At 43.3% G+C, this 21,245-nt stretch overlaps 2 protein-coding genes across 2 annotated transcripts; both read right to left on the bottom strand.

Annotated features, from left to right (window-relative positions):
• Positions 1 to 17,246: 17,246 nt before the first annotated feature.
• On the bottom strand, positions 17,247 to 17,840 carry LOC139812087 (uncharacterized). Its single transcript, XM_071776715.1, has one exon. It carries the CDS (start codon positions 17,838 to 17,840, stop codon positions 17,247 to 17,249), a length of 594 nt encoding a protein of 197 aa, XP_071632816.1.
• LOC139812086 (uncharacterized) lies at positions 17,840 to 18,601 on the bottom strand. Its single transcript, XM_071776714.1, has one exon. It carries the CDS (start codon positions 18,599 to 18,601, stop codon positions 17,840 to 17,842), a length of 762 nt encoding a protein of 253 aa, XP_071632815.1.
• Positions 18,602 to 21,245: the final 2,644 nt, after the last annotated feature.

Genomic DNA, 21,245 nt, shown 5'->3' with positions numbered 1-21,245 from the left:
TACTGCTTCCAGAACAACGCTTAGTAATAACGCTCAGGTATATTACATTACTTTTTTATGCATAGTTTTATTGCAATTTATAAAATATTATTTATATAATTTTTATCAATTCATTCAGGTATTTAGCTACAGGAGATCTAGCTTTCTCTATCGCATTGCAGTATCGTGTTGGCGAATCGACAGTGCGTCAAATAGTCAGTGAGACATGCTCTGTGCTAATAAAAGTGTTGTCTCCTGTCTACTTGAAGCCACCAAGTAAAGCAGAGTGGCTGGAAATTAGTCATGGCTAAATGGAATATGCCAAATTGCGTAGGAGCTGTCGATGGCAAGCACATTCAAATTCAAGCTCCGCCAAATTTTGGTTCAATTTGTTTCAATTACAAAAAAACACTCAGCACAGTTTTAATGTCAGCTTGTGATTACGAATATAAATTTACTCTTGTTGATATCGGAGCTTATAAGAGTGAAAGTGACGGTGACATTTTCACAAGATCATCTTTAAGAGAAGCAATAGACAACGATGATTTAATCTACCCACAAATTTTGCAATTCTTCCAGGCAGGGGCGTCATTACGTTTTTTCGCCTGGTCAGCCTGGTGACGGGGGGAGGGGGAGGGGGAGGGAGACAGATTGAATTTAAACTAAGTAAAAGGTAAAATTGAACAAACAATAAATAAAAATAATTATAATTTATTTCTTATAAATCATTGCAAATGATCTTACGTTATGCCTGCTAATAAAAACATCTAATAATGTATCAATATCTAAATCATCAATTATATCACGGTATATATTGATAATACTACAATCATTTAATCTTTTCTGGAGCATTGTAGAACGCAAGTAACTTTTTAATCGTCAAAGAGTTGAAAAGGAGCGCTCATTTGTGCAGGAAGAACCGGGTATCGTCAACAATAGTTTAACTAATTTTGTGTACTCTGAAAAATACCACGAACTTCTGGTTTCTCCTGCAGATACATTATTATGTGTTTTAGTTGAAAGCTTGTTATCTTAACAGTTTCTTCACGTTCTGATACTACTTCTTTTCTCATTTTTGACATTTTTTTATTCGACGTTTGGTTTTTTTAAATTTTTTAATTTTTCTCAAATTGTTAAATTTCTTTTTGAACGATTCATCTTTATTTATGCAGCGTAAAAATAATTTACGTTCATTTAAAAGCCTTCTGCCATCTAATTCTACGTTTTTCGCATCAGTATTATAGAATTGTATAATTTCCTGAACATTTATATCGCCAGTACTTGTAACAAAGTTTTCAAAATTATTTAACAATTTCATTGTTTTGGTTTTCAAACCTACTATTCAACGACATCAAAGCCTGATCAATAATTTCGTAATAAGTTTTTTTGTAATAATCCTGTGCACTTGAAAATATATGACTTTGGCTATCAGAGTCTATGTGATCGCGAAATCGCTGATTAATCCCGGCGATGGAAGCGGGATGAGAAGGACGCGCGTGGAAGGTGTAAATTAATTATTCTGTAATATAAAATGTAACTCAGAACACAGTCTGAGCCGTCTTTAATACGAGAATAGATATATACAGTCTGACCTGAGAGTGGTGGGCAGTCTTTCGGAGTTCACTAAACATAAGAAGTCTTTGTATAAGAAGTCTTTGTATATCGTTTGTGAGTGGGCGAGGCAGTTATATTAATTGCCCTCCTCGTGATGATTAGCCCGTGAGCCGGTAAGACATGTGGCGGTCGGCACTCGCGCACATGTGAGCCTGAGTCGTCGTGTTGATGTACCCGAGTAGGGATGGATGAGCGGTCGCTTTACATGTTAATGCAGTATCTCGGCAGCTGTAATCACTGCGGTGGGCACTTCAATGTGTAGTCACAATCAAAAATGCACAGAGCACACGTCGTGCGTCTGATCACTGCGCGGCTATTTGTACGACTCTGAATATCGCGAGGAAGACGTTGGCGATGAGCGCGCCCGTGCGTGCGCAAGCTGCCGCGGTGATCTCGCGTCGATACCCGATTGATGCTGCCATCTGATCGGACGGCGCAACGTTAACGGAATCTTGAACACTATGCGTTTTAGAACGTTTCGTAGACGGTTTAAGGTTGTATGACCCCTTAGAAGAAAAAATGCCAAATTCTTCAAACTTTGTCAGGTGATGAGTATTATAATAATAAAGCATTGTGCCAAGTTTGAACAAGTTTGCGAGGCCCGTTTAAAAGTTATAACAATTTGAATTTAACATGGGCTCTTATGGGAATTCATCAAGTTTCACTGTTTTTTTAACTTTATTTGAGAAATTAATATCGAAGAAAATATGGCATCCTTTTAAAACTTTGCAGAAATATTAATAAACATCTTACAAACAAATTAGAACCAAAAAAATTATGACTTCGAGGATATTTTCTGAAATATTGAATAAAAACCAAACACAGAGAACAGTCTCGCTTGGTCTCACTGAACTCGTAAGTACAAAGCTCCGGCAACAGCGCACTATGACGTCACATTAGAACCTCTCTCTCCGTCACTCTCCGTAAAGAATAACAAATACTACAGAGGTCCGTTACTTTTTCCAATAGAGCCTCCTGTGTATCGAAAGTGTGCTCTGAGACTCTGAGCACGTGTAATATACAGACGCATCGTTTGAGGTTAGTTTTCGCTTGCGCTACGAAAATGCCGAAAGTAAAACGTTACATGTGGAAAAGAAAAGTTGTCACTGAAAAAGTGTACAATCAACGGTTAGCACAGACAAATACTGGGAAACGTAATTTGAAGACACGAGTCGAAACCACACCAGATGATTGTAACAATTCCATGGCACATGTAACGTTTTACTTTTGGCATTTTCGTAGCGCAAGCGAAAACTAACCTCAAACGTTGCGTCTGTATATTACACGTGCTCAGAGCACACACTTCGCGTTCACGCAGCTGATGTCGAGTGAGATCAATGCTACCAACTTACAGAAAATGCGACGTTGTCGCGATCAAAATACTTTTTTATGAGAGCTATTGTATTTAATTTATTAATAAATGACGTAAATAAATAACGTAATATAATTTCATTAGTATTTTTAAACAGTAATTACTATGTTTTGTTACTTTTTAAAGATTTTCACACTTTCAGATTTTCGTTTGTGTCAGTTGCAAGTCAGGTACAGTCTTTCTAAAAATCATTAAAAGTGAAAGTTTGCATACGAGAAAATATGCATAAAAATGTCTCTATAGCTCTTAAAAACACAGGCAACCGTTATTTTAATAAAATATTAATATAAATATTACTTTCCAGTAAAAAATATCTTCTTAAATATGTTAATTAGCTTTATGTTACGTTTCTTAAACTTTTGGCAGAGATCTTACGGGTCATACAACCTTAAGACAAGCTCTTCTATACCGTGGATCTTAGCAGCTTGTGTCGTTTCACTCCAAATCTTATTAAATTTTTCCTCATCTCTCAGCTGTTGAATATTATCTTTTACAAGGTGAACACTTGCGTGAGATTCGTTAACGCACAGCTCCTTTTTCTGAAGTTCAGCATTTAAAATTTCGATTTGTTCAAAAACTTCAATTATGACCGTTAATATAAAATAAAATTTTAATGAGAGCAAGTTTCGCAAAAATCCCTGAGTTTTGGGTGATATCGAAGAATCAAGTTCTCGGTCGGTAGACTTAGTATCAAAATAATTTATAGTAGTTACGTAATTTTCGAAAATTGATTACAAAAATTTGATTCTGTAAGGTTACACCTAAATAACCGCGGGATTATACCGAAAGTGGCGTGCGCGTCGGTTGCCGGTGATTCGCCGCGCTGCCGACGGCAGCGCTAAATGTAAGAGCGCACACACCGCGTTTTTCTCCTACGCGCTATCCTGACGGAACCAGCCTTACAGCTTAGAAGTGGTTCGAGCGCAAGTGCGTGGTACTTTAGGAGCAAATACCGCTCACGTACAGTTTCGTTACTAATCGGACTGCATCGGTCGCGGTGTTCCCGCGTTGACTGTTTTAGTGCATTCCGTGGTCTCTATGGTTTTCCACACGCTCCCCGAGCGATTAATGTGATTGACTATTTTGCTGATATCGCGTCAGTCATCGTTTTATCGCTATTCTGCGCCGATCGTTGTTTGGCGGCATTCGCGCGTCGGTCAGACGACTGGTTATTGCGTGCTTGTCTCAACGATCGTATCAGGCAGTGCGTCAGTGTCCGTTTTGCCGTGATATTTCCAACGGCATCATAAAGTCGGTTCCACGTGGCACGGGAATAACCGGCATATCGTGTCGCCATATTGGTTTCGCGCGCGTTCGTGTCGTAGAGCAGCCAGTGCTGTCTCGACATATCGCGCATCGCGTTCGCCGTTTCACGGTGTCTTCACGTGCTCATCACGTGCTTATCACGTGATCCACATTCGAACACTTTAAGATCGTGATCTCTCTTCGACGATGGCATCGAAAAGGAGTTTCACTGATCCTACGCTGGCTCAGCTCCAGAAAGAAGCTCAATCTTTGGAAGTTCACGATATTCCAGAGGATCGTTCAGAGTGTATAAATGTCCTACTGGATCATTTAGGAAAAGACGACAGATTAGGCGATATCCGGCTAAGGCATCTTCAAGAACTTGCAAGCGAGATGTCCCAGCTATTCCCGCCGACTGAAGAAGCTTCACATAACATTACAAAGGAACGTGAAAATTTAGCTGCCGAAAATAAATCTCTACAACAATTCTGTGTATTGATGGCGGAAGAGATGAGACTACTACGCGAACAAATTATGCGGCAACAAGAATTGATACAGCGGTGGTTTACATCACTCTCCGTTAACAACGGAAGTCCACAAACTCGAACTCAACCGAGCAGATCTACTACTCATTGTCAGCCTGTGGAACAAGCACGGCAAGTTATGGACAATCGTCAGGTTCCTGAAATTTCATCTGCATCGACAGGTCACTCTCTGAAATTTTTAATGTCGCAGATTCCTATTTTCTCCGGTTTTGACGATGACGACGTAGATCTGTGGATTGAAAAGATGGAAAGCGTCGCTGAGATTCAGAACCTCTCACACGTCGTTATGTTATCGGCAGCTACGTCGAAGCTAACCAAGACAGCTCGTCGCTGGTTTGACTTGAATACAGGAGACATAAATCGTTCCTGGTTCTGTTTTAAGGACGCTATCCTAGATCGTTTTCAGGAAGAAATACCTTTCAACGTGGTAATGCAGAAAGTTGAAGCCAGGAAATGGAACATCGCCACAAAATTCTTTCAGGACTATGCCATGGACAAATTAACCTTAATGCGTACCCTAAAGCTCAAGGATTCCGATTCCATTCGTCTAATTATCAATGGAATTAACAATGTCTCTTTAAGAGGTATTGCACTTATTCTACAAGGAAATTCGGTAAATCAATTTTTCAGAGAAATGAAAAATATCGCTGGCTCATACAGTGATCTTCTTCGAAGATATCAAACCGTCAATAAACAAGAGAAGCCCAAGGACACGTCAAAGTTTGACAAAGCAAAGAGCTCTGATAATTCTTCAGAGAAGAGTAGTCAACACGCGAAGAATTCTAAGACGGATCTACACTGTGTCTACTGCCACGGCAAGGACCACATTAGAGACAACTGCCCGAAATTAAAAAAGAAGGAGCAGATTCAAAAAGCTGTCCAGTCGCCACAATCTGCATCAGTTGCCACGGTGGAGGAATCCCCAGAAGAGCAGTCTCCTGTAATTGCATGCGTTCAAAGCGATGTCGGTCAGAGAATTTGGTAAATCTGAAGAATAGTGAGTTCAACGAAATCGGAGGAGGCCACTATTCTTCAGATTTACCGAGAATTGTTACCAATAATCCAGTTGTCGAAGTTGTAAAAATTAATAATGTTTCTTGTACTTTATCTGCGTTAATCGATACAGGTAGCCCGATCTCTTTTATTAGCGAGTCATCATTCAATAAAAATTTTGGTACATCGGTTTCTCTTAAGAAATCGAGTCTTTCACATAAGGCAGTGAATAAATCACCTATCATGGTCTCTGGGTATTTTCTCACGAATATAACTCTAAAAGCTTTTCCTATAACTCTAGTTGCTGATATCGAATTACATGTTTTGAAAAATAACATTTCGGCCGATATTATTGGCTGTGATTTCTTGTACAATCATGAAATATCCTTTTTACTTAAACCGGATAAAAATGAAAACAAAAGTAGAGTTGAGTTATTTTCAGAGATCGCTTCTGCTGATGTAATTGAAGATTCTCCTAACAGTTTAGAAAATCATTTGTCAGAGGTAGAAATAGATTTCAATTTTTCTGTTCAAAAGGATTTAATATCTACAATCTTAGAGGCAGAAAACTCTGAAGAAACACAAGTTAACGACGGTTATAAGGTTAAAATTGCTTTGAAAGACGAGTCAGTTTACGTTTACGCGCCTAGACGGTTTGCATGGTCTGAACGAGTTAAATTAAAAGAGATTACGGACGACCTTCTCGCTCGAGGTATTATTAAGTGTAGTTCGTCACCTTATTGCGCAAGGACGGTACTAGTTAAGAAAAAGAACGGATTAATGCGTTTATGCATAGATTTGCATCCATTAAACAATAGGGTAATAAAACAAAAATGGCCGTTTACTTCAATTGAAGATTGTCTAGCGTAATTAAAGAATAAGAGTATTTTTACTCTTTTAGACCTGAAAGATGGTTTAAGAAATTATATTGCTCACAGGTTAGACTATATGCTTTTCCTACTATCTACGGGGATCGCTAAGAAAATTAACGCATTTATTTATTTAAACATTTTTAATATATCTTAACATTTTCTGCAATGCGTACATTTATGGCAACAAACATAATTCTCTTTATTTTTTATTTGTATATTTCTTCCACGTCTTCTCCCTCGTGACTTCGTTTGCGTAGCTGTGCTTTGATTCAATACTGCTGGTTCTTTACTTTCCTCAGTTTGTGTGGCCTTGTCGATTCTCTTCCTATCGATGGATCATTGCGGAGAGGACGGAAAAGGAGAAATAATGCGTGGAACCTCGAATTCTTCCAAGAGCTCTTCTGTCTCAAGCTTTTCCGTCGAAGTTTCTGGAGGTGAGGGCGGAAGATGAGAGGAAAAGCGTGGGATCTTGAATTTTTTAAGAAGATCCTCTGCCTCTGGCCTTGGAGTGGAAGATGCTGGAAAGAAGGATTTTTTAATCTCAGGAGTAACCAAAAGAATTGGTCTGCTGGCGCCAAGAATCGGCGAATGTTTGACCGGGTGTCCTGCGCCGAATAGCGACTTTGCGCTTGGGTTTATGTTACCTTTGGTCGTCGGTGTCTGGGCACCGGAGGTTAGAGAATCGTCGAGAAGAGGAAGTGATCTCGCTTTCGAGCTACGAAAGCTGCCTTCTCGGTGACTTGCGAGGGTAAATCGATCACGATGACCTTTCTCGGAGGATTCGGGAATAGGTCTGTTTTTGTGTGTATGGCACCGGGAGTCGTCCGGGAACTGTTTGCAGGACAATCTCCCAGGACAACCTTCTTGACTTTTCTCGTGATTTTTTTCGTACATATATAATTAATAATATAAGATACTTATATTTAAGAATATATTAAAAATTAGGTCATTTTTAAATTATTTATTATATTTTGAGTAACTGTAATGTACATGTACCATAATACAACACTGTATAATATTTGACATAAAATATAATATTATAATTTTTAACTTATATATATATATATATATATATATATATATATATATATATTGTCACGACTTTTTGCACTCCCGGACCGCTCCGGGACGTGTGCCGGATCAAAAGGACTTAGGAGAGCGGGATAGTAGGCCTCTCCAGTGGTTTCCTCGCACCTCCGATACTCCACGAAATGTTCCGAATGTTGGGCGCCAGACGCGTACATTCGCGTCCACGAAATCGCGAAAACCTAAACGAGACGCAAAACGAAGGGTGGAGGTGCGTGGAATCGGCTAGCTTGACCTAATCACGGGCGGGGTTAATGAAGGGCAGCGCGATATTCGGCGGGGTGACACGTTAATTTCATATTCAGTCAGATAACAAAGAAAATAACATTTATTGAGTACTGGTTGTCGAGAAAATAACAACGTTATCCATCCGGCTTCGATCAAACACAAAATAAAGCCAATAACAAATCAAGAATAGCCGGTGGCGGGATGCCTGGATTTATTCCACAGAAACAATCTTTAACGCGGCTATTAAACATACGCGAAGCAAAGCTTATTGTAGGCGCACGGAAGGCGCAGTTCTCAAACACTTAAGAGTAATAATACTAACGCGAGATACGAAAAGTAACGAAAAATGTCGCGAAATGGTGGTGCACCACGCTCGATGCGCGTGAACACCACGCCCGTACGAGAATTCCATCGCCAGGCTATCTTAATCTACACGAGAATTTTCTAAATGGGCGCAACACGGAGGCGTCGAGAGTTGTGACAATACAAGGAATACTATTTCTAACGCAAAATTCGAGGTCATCGCGAGCAGGGCGGGACGCCATAGGGCGTAACGCAAGGAATACCGAACGCAAGGGGCTTGTGAACAAAAGTTTCTCAACGCGAGAGCAAACCCAACGTAACGACTCCATCGACACCAATGGGAGTTTGACACAATTAGCAACCCGTAATAACGAGATCCGAACACAATCGATACGCTAACACCCGACGCGAGAACACAAGAATTTTCAGACGCGAAGAAACGGTAACACAATTTACGAAGTACCGGCCCGTATGCTGCCGTACATCAAGGTCGCGAGAACGACGCAATATACTCGCGATATCGAACTCATTAACGCCTATCGCGATCTCCAGGGATTCGCCATAACGCTTGTACCACGGTTCCGCGGCCACGATACCATCCCGAGGCCCTTCGCTCTCGTTATCGATCGCGAAATTACACTCGATCTTAACATACGTTATCCCGAGCGAGAGCGTGCACCGGAGGGCGGTGTCGTGGCTTTACATAGCGCGATTTACGGGCAACCTCACCGGTGATATGCCTCCTCCTGGGCTCCTCGCCGTCGCCTTCCACCAACGATCCTCGATCCTCCAGACAAATATCGAAATACCCGACTCGGGGTGGCTATCGCGTATCTTACGAAACGTATCTCGCCGACGGACGACCAGAGAGTGAAACGCTAGACCCGCTCGATGGCGGAATCGATACGGTACCCCTTCCTGAGGGGCGCGCGATCCAATCGGGCGCGAGCTTGCAAGCCCGCGGTGTCCCGGCGCAGTGCTGTCGATACGAGATCCTTCGGGGGCGTGCAACGGTCCCTCGGCGGCGTACGACTCCTCAATTCTGTCCTTAGCAGCGGACGGAACTCGGTTCGCGCCGGTGTGCCTCCGGTTTGACCCTGGGGCGGTGATCAGTCACCCCGTAAGTCGATGTTTCTTGGAGATCCTCTGCTGTAGCCGGGTTTTACCCAGGCGTCTGGGGCCCCGCTATTGGCGGCCTCGTCCGTCGCTGCCTCACGTGCCGCACGCCTGCCGCGTTGCTCTCGCCAGCCCGTGATCTCTGCTGCTTCCGTGTTTGCCACCCCTCCTTGGTTATCGATCGTCCTTGATTTCCTTCGCCAAATACTCCCTCGAAGGTTTGCCGTGGTGTGGGTGAGGTGCCGCGCGTATTACATTGCATAAAAAAAACAAAAAAGTAATCAAAATGCGGAAACGCGATTAAATACGACCCCTGGAGATCTCGTCGTTGCCTCCCTGGTCCGTCCCTGGGCGCGAAATTCCGCGCCTTGTGACGGCGGCGGGGCGCCGCGACGGTGCGGCGAGCCGCAACGTCACAATATATATATATATATATATATAGTACGAAATTTGTTGAAAGATATTAGACTGCTCTACTGCATGGTATAAAATCAGGGAATGTGTGACAGAAATTCAGCGAGAGCAGATGGTACTAAAAAACGTTATAAAAACTTATAAAGTTATAAAAGGACATAAATTATAAAGTAGCGAAGTTACTTAATAAACTGGATAGTATATTTTCTTATAAGAAATCATAGTGTATCAATATTTTGAAGTAAAATGTTAAAAGCACAGAATCTCAAGTCTGATTGGGTGTTGTCGATCAGTGACTCTAATACCGTGCAAGTATTTGCAAGTACGGCCGCGCTTTGAAAAATTCTACAAAAGAAACGCATGAAACGCGGATAACGAGTAATGGTGGTGCACACCCTCGATTATAAACATCGTTAGTATGCACCGTTCTTTATTGCCATTCGTTCTAATACATGCACGAAGGCTGTGTGCCCGGCCAGACGTATCTCTGAGGTATCATTTCCGATTATTACCCCGAAAGGGATAATACCTAATTACTTAGGTCCCTTATACTTTTCTTTGACTACTTGTGTGAAACCATCTCTTAATACTGCCTGTGGAAGCTTGAAGATTGCTTTGCGGAAAATTTTTCAAAATAGCGCCTGGAAACATTAAAACGACTTAATGAAGTTATTGCCAATTAGATGTATGTATATATATGTATGTTTGTTCGATCACAGTGCAACTTACACTGAAGTGCTTCGTGGAATGGGGTGCATTAAAGTTTATATCATTTTGAAGAAACTTCTGAAACGCATTGAATGCCTCGTGAGTCTGGAGGGGCAGTTGCGGCAAATTCTTGGGCCGCACTACTGCCTGCTCTCCAGGAAATAGCTTCCGCAAGATTCTTTCTTGATTAATCAAAAGTATATCGATTTTACTGCTCACTTGTTGTAGTAGTTCAGCCTTGACTAGCTGTACCGCCGAATGCTTTGAAGTGACAACAGCTGAAACAAAGAGCATCGGCAAGCCCCCTGCAAAAAATGCCCGTTTTCGGTACCTTGATTTTTGAAACTTTTTTTATGCCAAATGGTTACTTATGATGACCCAATAATCCCTGCAAAATTTTAAGAGAAGCATACGCCCCGTTTAAGAAATATAAGGGGTCAAAGTTGATCATTTCCAATCAAAAAATATAGCAGCTTCACATTTATACTCCAATAATAATGTCCAAAAAATTCAGCCGAAATGGTTCTTTTAAGATTTTTGGCTGCTGATTACAAATCTGAAGTCAGATTTTATAAATTCAAAATGGCGGATTCAATATGGCGGACGAATTTTTCTTAAATTCATCGGATTCACTTGAAACTCGTTACTCGGGGGTTTTTGGGGTCGCTGATTACGAAATTGAAGTCAGTTTAGAGAAATTCAAAATGGCGGATCCAATATGGCGGACTGATTTTTTCAAAATTCATCGGATTTACTTGAAACTCGTTACTCGGGGGTTTTTGGGGTCGCTGATCACGAATCTAACGGTGAACTAACTTTTAACCAACACTAAATCTTCTTTGTCACTACATTAAATCTACATAGAACCTATTTTGTCCTACAATGGACCTATTTTTCCTTACATTGGACCTATTTTTCCTTACATTGGTTGGATTATTACAACTTTGCCTTTGCTGGCTGGATTATGTATTACATCTTGCCTTCGTTGGTTGGATTATTACAACTTGCCTTTGCTGGCTGGATTGTCGATTACATCTTGCCTTTGCTGGCTGGATTATGCATTACATCTTGCCTTCGTTGGTTGGATTATTACAACTTGCCTTTGCTGGCTGGATTGTCGATTACATCTTGCCTTTGCTGGCTGGATTATGCATTACATCTTGCCTTCGTTGGTTGGATTATTACAACTTGTCTTTGCTGGCTGGATTGTCGATTACATCTTGCCTTTGCTGGCTGGATTATGCATTACATCTTGCCTTCGTTGGTTGGATTATTACATCTTGCCTTTGTTGGATATATTGGATCCGCCATTTTGAATTTTTAAAATCTGACTTCAGATTCGTAATCAGCGACCCCCAAAACCCCCGAGTAACGAGTTTCAAGTGAATCCGATAAATTTAAGAAAAATCAGTCCGCCATATTGGATCCGCCATTTTGAATTTTTAAAATCTGACTTCAGATTCGCAATCAGCGACCCCCAAAACCCCCGAGTAACGAGTTTCAAGTGAATCCGATAAATTTAAGAAAAATCAGTCCGCCATATTAAATCCGCCATTTTGAATTTTTAAAATCTGACTTCAGATTCGCAATCAGCGACCCCCAAAACCCCCGAGTAACGAGTTTCAAGTGAATCCGATGAATTTAAGAAAAATCAGTCCGCCATATTGGATCCGCCATTTTGAATTTTTAAAATCTGACTTCAGATTCGTAATCAGCAGCCAAAAATCTTAAAAGAACCATTTCGGCTGAATTTTTTGGACATTATTATTGGAGTATAAATGTGAAGCTGCTATATTTTTTGATTGGAAATGGTCAACTTTGACCCCCTATATTTCTTAAACGGGGCGTATGCTCCTCTTAAAATTTTGCAGGGATTATTGGGTCATCATAAGTAACCATTTGGCATAAAAAAAGTTTCAAAAATCGAGGTACCGAAAACGGGCATTTTTTGCCGATGCTCTTTCGTTTTGCGTAAAAGTCCTGAAAGCCTTTGACGTTTTCTATCATATAACATTTACAGGTTTCTGGAGAAGTAAAATTGTTACTTGCTGATTTAGTTTTCATTCTCTGCATATGAATTTCCTTTAATTAAGTATTAATTTCAACTGCCTCAGGTGAAAAAGAATATTCCTTTCGACCTGAGACAATTGAAATCAACACTTAATAATCTCATTGTCATCCAACAACTTAAATATTTCTATTAATTTAAACATGCCTTTGTTTATTACCTTTAAGCGATGAGGTTTGAAGGGCAGAAGCGCACTCCGTTGAGGAGGAGATGTCAATGCTATTGCAATTGCACAACTATCTTTTGTGTGTAATATCTGATATAATGTTGTCAATTAGCATTACTAAACGCAATAATAACTTACAATACTGATGTTTCAATACAATGCTTAATGAAAGCTCTGGCTGGAGCGTCCAAGATGTAATTTCGTATTCGGAAAGGGTAAAAAAATCTTGCCCAATTCAAATCCATTCTCATTTAATTCTTCAATTTCCGCAACAAAATCTTCTAAAAACATGTTTATATCCTCCGGTTTTTTAATGCCATAGTAGACACCGATGATAAACGGATCTGCCTCGTCACTAAAACTCCCAAGAATCGGCCAAAACTCGCCATCCGTACTGTTATATAAATTTAGCCCATCAATGTTTACATCCATAACTATTTCACCTTTATCCATTATATAAGCATCAGATAATTTTTGGCGTATGTTAGCTTGAATACCCTTATACCACATTTTTCCTGTACCAATTACTTTCAAAAGAACTTTTCGAGGAGTTTTCAGAAGAGTTTTATAACTTTTGGGTAAAATGGGGAAAAGAGGTTGCAATCTAGAGAGCAAATCATTAATTTTTTTTCTACTTACGCCTCGTAATGCCCATGCTTTAAGTGTTCTTAAAATATAAACATCTCTGTCACACTGCGTGCCAATAACTGGTATATTATTGGGATTAACGTTGTCAATATAAACATTATATTCAGAGTCACTATTACTGAAAGAATCATATAAATTCTCCAAGTTCTCATTAATTACAATTTCCTCTCGATCATCATTTTGTTCAGAACTTGCGTCAGTACTACAATTACTACGGCTATCTTCAGTATTTTCCTCATCACTTATCGCATTATTGTCGTCGATTATTTGGGTTGGAGAACCTTGCAGAATTGTTGCATTAATATTTTCTGCGTTCTCATCACTTTCTCTATCCCCCCGATAAGTATCGGATTCACTATAATTATTTCTGTCTTCATCAATTTCATCATCCGTATCAAATTCCAAAACAATTTCAGATCTATTAGCATTTGTCAGTCTACACCGTTCTCGTAATTCGTATTGACGCATTTTCTTAGATACCATGACCTTCGCATTACATCGGATTTTCCGATTCAGTGATTTTAATTTCTAAAAAAAAAATAAAAGTATTTCAGTTCAAGATTTTACTTTCTTTTATACAATCTAATACTAGCAAGAGACTTTTATATACAACTCGAGATTGTTAAATTTTGTGATTCCATAACCTAACCTGTACAACACAGGTTAAAAATATGATTATTGTGGCGGCTGCAAGCGCCCCGAATCTGGCGGCGCAACCGCCACAACACGTCGGGGTCACCAGTTATGGCGGTAGACCAAAATATATGCGAGATGGCGATGTTCGTTAGAGATATTTGGGGGCCCTGAGAAGGGCCGTTTGTGTAATGTGGCCCTGAAAAGGGCCGGTTGGTTTCGCCTTAGTAGGCTGGCAAACGTTCACCCCAGACCAGGCACGGCTGCGTCTTGGTACGGTGGAGTGGCTGTCGAGTTCCCCACGCTCCGGGCTTCCTCCACGCCGGCGGTGTGCCGGGCGGTGTGTAAGTCCCTGGCTCGGCTATGTCCAGATCCTCCGTCTGCGTGGCCTGGTGCTCAAGGCTCGGAGAGCACGTTGGCGGCTGGGTGCGATTCCACTTGCGCAGCGTTCTCAAAAGGCTTCCTTCTCGTGGCTGATACCGTAGTATAGCAGTGCGAGGATAGTCGAAGGTATCGTCGCTTGCCTTATATATCCTGGTCGCCGAATTTCTCTTACGAGAAAGGGCAGCCGCCTAGCGGAGCGTACTTGTTATCATCATCGACGGCATGCTGATTGCACGTGCTCGTTGCGTGCGGCCGTTCGCCGTGCCGCCGGTGCTCTCGCCGGACGAGGTGTGTATGACGGGCTGCCGTCTGGCAGGCGCGGGGCGTGCTTGTGTTGTGGCGGTTGCGCCGCCAGATTCGGGGCGCTTGCAGGACCCCCTTCGTTGTATTTAAACTCCCGCCTGGAATCGGACGACTGGTTTTCGAGTTCTGTTATTTCGTGTAATTGCTGTTGGCGTGGGCTCAGTTGCCTGTTTGGTCCTCTGTTCGTTCTCTGTTGCTGAGGGCGTTTCGGTTTCTATGAGAGTGTACGCCGGTTTGAGGCGTTCTACCGAGACGTTCGTAGGTTTGCCTCCCGTCTGGATGGTAAAAAATCGCTCTGTCCGCTTGATGACTTCGTATGGTCCATTATAGCGGGGGTGGAGTGCGCCTGTTGGCGCGTCCTGTCTGACGAAAACGTAGGGTGTCCTTTCCAGATCTTGGTGTACGAACACGTCTTTCCTGCCATGCCGCTTTAGTTTGGGTGTTAGACGTCCCATGAGGTTGCGTAAACGGCCGATGAAGTCCGTCTCGTTTGTTTCGTTTTTGGTTGTGCCGAAGAATTCTCCAGGTAAGTGGATTGATTCTCCGTACACCATTTCTGCTGGGGTTGCTTTGATGTCTTTCTTAATTGCCGCTCTGATGCCCATGAGTATTATCGGCAAGGCTTCGGTCCATTCATCGGTCTCAGGCATCTGATGGCTGCTTTTATCTGTCGGTGAAATCTCTCCACCATCCCGTTGGCTTGTGGGTGATAGGCTGTGGTCCTTCAGTGCTTGGCTCCCGTCAACTTTATTAAGCGCCGGAACATGTCTGATTCGAACTGGCGTCCTTGGTCGGTGGTGATTCTCTCTGGGATCCCGTAGCGGGCCATCCATTGGGTGAAGAGTTGTTTCGCGATGGTCTCTGCTGTGATGTCCTCTACTGGGATTGCCTCGGGCCAGCGTGTAAATCTGTCTATGATTGTTAGACAGTACCTGTAGCCTTTCGACGTTGGTAGTGGCCCTACTAGGTCTAGGTGGATGTGTTGGAATCTCCGAGTCGGTTGGAGGAATGTCCCGATGGAGGGACGGTTGTGTCTCCCGATCTTGGAGCGTTGGCACTGGAGGCATGCTCGTGTCCAATTTCGGCAGTCTTTATTGACTCCTGGCCAAACGAATCGTTCTGTGACCAGTCTCGTGGTTGCTTTGATTCCGGGGTGTGATAATCCGTGTAGGCTTTGGAAAACCTGCTTGCGGTATGGCTTTGGAACGAACGGTCTCTGTGTGCCGTGTGTGGTGTCGCAGTACAGCTTCGTTGTTGTTCCCGGAATATTGATTTGCGTTAGTTTTAATGCTGACGTGCCCTCTGTTCGTAAGGTGTTGAGTTCCTCGTCCTCGCTTTGAGCTCTCGCTATTTCCTCGCAATCTATTGTTGTTGCTATGCTTTCTACTCGAGACATGGCATCAGCTACCACGTTGTCGGTGCCTTTGATATGCCGGATGTCCGTCGTGAATTGGCTTATAAACTCGAGATGTCGAGCTTGCCTTGGTGAGCTCTTCAGCGGGTTTTGCATCATTGCGTATACCAGTGGTTTGTGGTCTGTGTATACGATGAAGTGTCTTCCTTCCACCATGTGTTGAAAGTGTTTTATCGCTGCGTATATTGCCAGTAGTTCTCTGTCGTATGGGCTGTATTTCTGTTGTGCTTTGGACAACTTTTTGCTGAAGAACGCTAGTGGCTGTGCTTGTCCTTCCACTAGCTGATGTATTACCGCTCCTATGGCGGTATCCGAGGCGTCCGTTGTCATCGTTAGCGGGGCATCAGGTTGTGGATGGGCAAGAAGCGTCGCTTGGGCAAGGCTCTTCTTACAATGCTCGAAAGCGGCTACTAATTCGGGTGTCCATTCAACCGGTGCTTTCCCTTTTTTCTGTTTCCCGGCAAGTATATCGTTTAATGTCGCTTGCTCTCTTGCTGCGCCTGGTACAAAACGGCGATAGAAGTTGATTGTGCCGAGGAATCGTCGGAGTTGTTTTATAGTCTCCGGCTTCCGGAAGCTCTGTATCGCTTCTACCTTTTCTGGTAGCGGTCGTGTTCCGCTTCCTGAGACGAGGTATCCCAGGAATTTTACCTCTGGCACCCCGAAAATGCACTTGGCTGGGTTCAATCGTATTCCGTACTGCTGTAGGCGCCGGAATACCTCTCTCAGGTGGCGTTTGTGTTCTTCTTCGTTGGCGGACGCTATTAAAATATCGTCGATGTAGGCGTAGCAAAAGTCTAGTCCTCTTAGTACCTCGTTGATGAATCGTTGAAATGTCTGTGCGGCGTTTCTCAGGCCGAATGGCATGTAGACGTATTCGAATAGGCCGAATGGTGTGATTATGGCTGTCTTCGGTATGTCTTCTGGGTTGACTGGGATCTGGTTGTATGCTCTGACCAAATCTATCGTTGAGAAAATGGTTTTTCCATGTAGTGAGTGTGAGAAGTCCTCGATGTGTGAAATTGGATACATGTCCGGTTTGGTTCGCCTATTTACAGGGCGGTAATCTCCGCACGCTCTCCATTGGTCCGCTTTCTTGTGAACCATATGTAGTGGTGATGCCCATGGGCTCTTTGAAGGCCGGATTATTCCTTCTCATAGTAGTAATTCAAACTCTATTTTTGCTGCTTTCAACTTGTCTGGTGCCAGGCGTCTCGGTCGGCAGGCCTCCGGCGGGCCTGGCGTGGTGTTTATGTAATGTACGGTATTGTGCGAGCACTTCGCTGTTCCCGATTGCCGTGTGATGTCGGGAAACTCTTTTAATATGTGGTGGTAGGGCGACTCCTCGTTGATTGCTTTTATCGAAGAAGTGTGCTGTTCTTGGGTGCGCCCTTTCGCTCGCAGGCCTGTCTGCCCGTCGACCAGGCATCCTCTTCTGACGTCTGGTAATAAATGGTAGTATGCTAGGAAATCGGAGCCTATGATTGGCGTCGTGACGTCCGCGATGATGAATCTCCACGGAAAATCTCGTCTAAGTCCGAAATCGGGCTGGAGGTTCGTGCTCCCGTAGGTCGCTATTGTGGATCCGTTGGCTGCGTAGAGTTCGTATTTTTCCTTTTGATTCCTTCTTCTTTGCTGGTGTGGGTAGACGCTTATATCCGACCCGGTGTCTATCAGGTATCGTGTCTTTGTCTTTTTGTCCGTCAGGAAGAGGCGGCATGGTCGTGGGCTATCGTTGTTGGCCGCCATCAGCAACTGCCCTCCGTGTTTTCCGGCTTGGCCGGTTTGATCGCCCTGTAGGTGCACGGTTCCTCGCATTTTCGTGCTTTATCTTTAAAAGTACGGTGGTAGTAACAGTGTTCCACCGTGAAACCCTTGGTGTGGCCACGGTTGCGGCTGCGGCTGCGGCTGCGGGATCGGTCCGCTCTCCATCGTTTTCTTTCCTGCGAGAACTGTGTTGTTAGCGCTGCCACCTGTTTCGTTAGCGCCTCGATTTGTGCTTGTAGCGTCGTTTTCTCTGTGGAGGTTGCCTCTACTGCTGCGACGACTGCGCGGTCGTTGACCTCGTGTATGCGGTCGGCTTGTTCTGCGACGTCTTCCAATCGATCTCCTTGACGAGTTGCCAAGATGACCTGCATCTGAGCTGGTAATCTCCCTAGCCACAGTGTTCGGAGTAGGCTATCTGGCACTGCGGTGCCTGCTAGTCCTTTTAGGTGGCGCAGGAATTGCGATGGCTTCCTGTCGCCGAGCTCTTCGCGCTCTAGTAGTTGTCTCGTTCGTTGCTCCTGGGACGTAGATAGGCGCTGTATGAGCGTCTTCTTCAGCGTCTTGTATCTATGTTCCGCTGGTGGAGACGTGACGATGTCTTTTATTTCCTTGGCATATCTGGTATCTATCTGCGATAGCGCGTAGGCGTACCGCGTTGTATCCTGCGTGATTCCGCATATGATAAATTGGCTCTCCAGTTGTGCGAACCACAGCTCCGGCTCTTCTGGCCAGAATGGTGGCATTCTTAATCCTATGCGGTTTATCTGGAGCTCCTCCTTGACTTGGTGGGTTCTGTCCCCTTCCGTTTGGTTTGCTCCTTTGGTGTCGCCATCTTGTTGTTCTTTCGTCGGGGTCACCAGTTATGGCGGTAGGCCAAAATATATGCGAGATGGCGATGTTCGTTAGAGATATTTGGGGGCCCTGAGAAGGGCCGTTTGTGTAATGTGGCCCTGAAAAGGGCCGGTTGGTTTCGCCTTAGTAGGCTGGCAAACGTTCACCCCAGACCAGGCACGGCTGCGTCTTGGTACGGTGGAGTGGCTGTCGAGTTCCCCACGCTCCGGGCTTCCTCCACGCCGGCGGTGTGCCGGGCGGTGTGTAGGTCCCTGGCTCGGCTATGTCCGGATCCTCCGTCTGCGTGCTCAAGGCTCGGAGAGCACGTTGGCGGCTGGGTGCGATTCCACTTGCGCAGCGTTCTCAAAAGGCTTCCTTCTCGTGGCTGATACCGTAGTATAGCAGTGCGAGGATAGTCGAAGGTATCGTCGCTTGCCTTATATATCCTGGTCGCCGAATTTCTCTTACGAGAAAGGGCAGCCGCCTAGCGGAGCGTACTTGTTATCATCATCGACGGCATGCTGATTGCACGTGCTCGTTGCGTGCGGCCGTTCGCCGTGCCGCCGGTGCTCTCGCCGGACGAGGTGTGTATGACGGGCTGCCGTCTGGCAGGCGCGGGGCGTGCTTGTGTTGTGGCGGTTGCGCCGCCAGATTCGGGGCGCTTGCAGCCGCCACAATTATTATATACTCATCGTCAGTAAATACTTACATGTTTCTCAGCCATGATGGTCAGTATATATTGTTAACAACAGAATTAGTAGAATATTCGGCTATAAACACTTTTTAGTCGTAGCACGTTCAGGCGAGTACAAGCCGGTAAATGGTGCGAGGCTAGAAATAATGACGGAAGCACCGCGTGCCAGTCTATCTAGCACGGCGCAGCAACTTTTATGCCGGCTACAGACCAAAAGCAACACGTGTGATATGAGCGAACGTACAGCTTTCTCGAGAAACCAACACCCGACACACGACACGCGACACGCGATGTACATAGAATGAGCTGTATATAGAGCTTTCACGGCGAAGCTTACGCTTATTGAATATCGCGTATCACATGGTCTGCAGCTGGTATTAGTCAACGCGCGCACGCACACGCACACGCAACACACACACACACACACACACACACACACACACACACACACACACACACACACACGCACACACGATAATTTTAATTTTTAATCAAGTGCCAGGCAATCTAGTCTCATAAATTAAAAAAACCGTTTGTAGCGATGCTTCTATAAGAAATTCACTGAAACATATTCTTTTTCAGAACAATTTGTGAAACTCATGGTTGAACAAATTATATTTTTGAAAATAAATATAAAAACCCTGAAAGTCAAAATATCGTCACGTAATGATTTTATGACGAGTCATTGTACAGTCATTTTCGACTCATGATAGTGCCAGTGATCAAATGACTTTTTCCCGTCATTTTGACGTCACAATGACATCATCTTGATTTTTTGTGCTCTTTCAAGAATTGAGATTTAGGCTACAATGTTTCAGCTAATTGGATTACTCTTAGCCCCCGACACGTCGAAGCAGTAAAAAATTTTCCTCAACCAAGGAAAGTTATAGAACTTCAAAGATTTCTTGGTCTCACAAATTACTTCAGAAAGTTCATTAAAAATTATGCAGTAATAGCTAAACCATTATATAATCTACTGTGCAAGTCTGTTTCGTTCAGTTTTGACGAAAATTGTCAAGAAGCGTTCCAATTGCTTAAAGAAAAATTAATTTCTTACCCTTTTATCAATATATAATCCAGTTTTTGATACGGAAATTCATACGGATGCCAGTGCAATGGCTGTTGTAGGAATTTTGTTGCAAAAGCAAAAATCGGGCCAATGGGCTCCAGTCGCTTTTTTTAGTCAAGCCACCAACCAAGCTGAGCGTAACATCGTAGCTTTGAGTTGGAGATGCTTGCCATTGTCCGAACAATTGAAAGATTTCATATTCATTTATATGGTTTAAATTTCACGGTAGTCACCGATTGTCATGCACTAGTTCATGCAGCAAACAAAGCCAATATCAATTCGAAAATTGCTCGCTGGATTATTAAGTTGCAAAACTATACATTTAGAATCGTTCATAAAAACGGTGGAAAAATGGTACATGTAGATGCCTTAAGCCGTATTGTGAGTTTTGTAGAAGCTTTACCCCTTGAAAAAGAGCTGCAATATAGGCAACTACAGAACATTAAGATAAAAGCAATTGCGAGGGATCTTGAGTTTGAAGACCACGAAAAATTTGAACTAATAGATGGCCTTGTTTTTAGAAAAGGTATTGATAAATCACGTTTCATGGTACCAGACTCCATGATACTAAATGTGTTTACCACGACGAACTAGCTCATTGCGGAGTTGAAAAAACGGTTCAGGGAATTGATAATAACTGTTGGTTTCCTGCGTTGCGTAAGAAAGTTAAGATATATATAGATAATTGTTTAACCTGTTTGATAGCTAACACAGCTGTAAACTCTCGTGAAGGTGAAATGCAAATCACAAATTCTCCGTCTGTCCCTTTTGAAGTGATGCATATAGATCACTT

This window comes from Temnothorax longispinosus, chromosome 4, assembly GCF_030848805.1.
Source record: "Temnothorax longispinosus isolate EJ_2023e chromosome 4, Tlon_JGU_v1, whole genome shotgun sequence".
Taxonomy (NCBI): Eukaryota; Metazoa; Arthropoda; class Insecta; order Hymenoptera; family Formicidae; genus Temnothorax; species Temnothorax longispinosus.
This window is presented reverse-complemented; position numbering and strand designations above follow the sequence as displayed.

What these genes read in the sequence shown, in the direction of transcription:
- LOC139812087 (XM_071776715.1), bottom strand. Translation starts at nt 17,840, where the DNA reads ATGGCGGCCAACAACGATAGCCCACGACCATGCCGCCTCTTCCTGACG.
- LOC139812086 (XM_071776714.1), bottom strand. Translation starts at nt 18,601, where the DNA reads ATGCCACCATTCTGGCCAGAAGAGCCGGAGCTGTGGTTCGCACAACTG.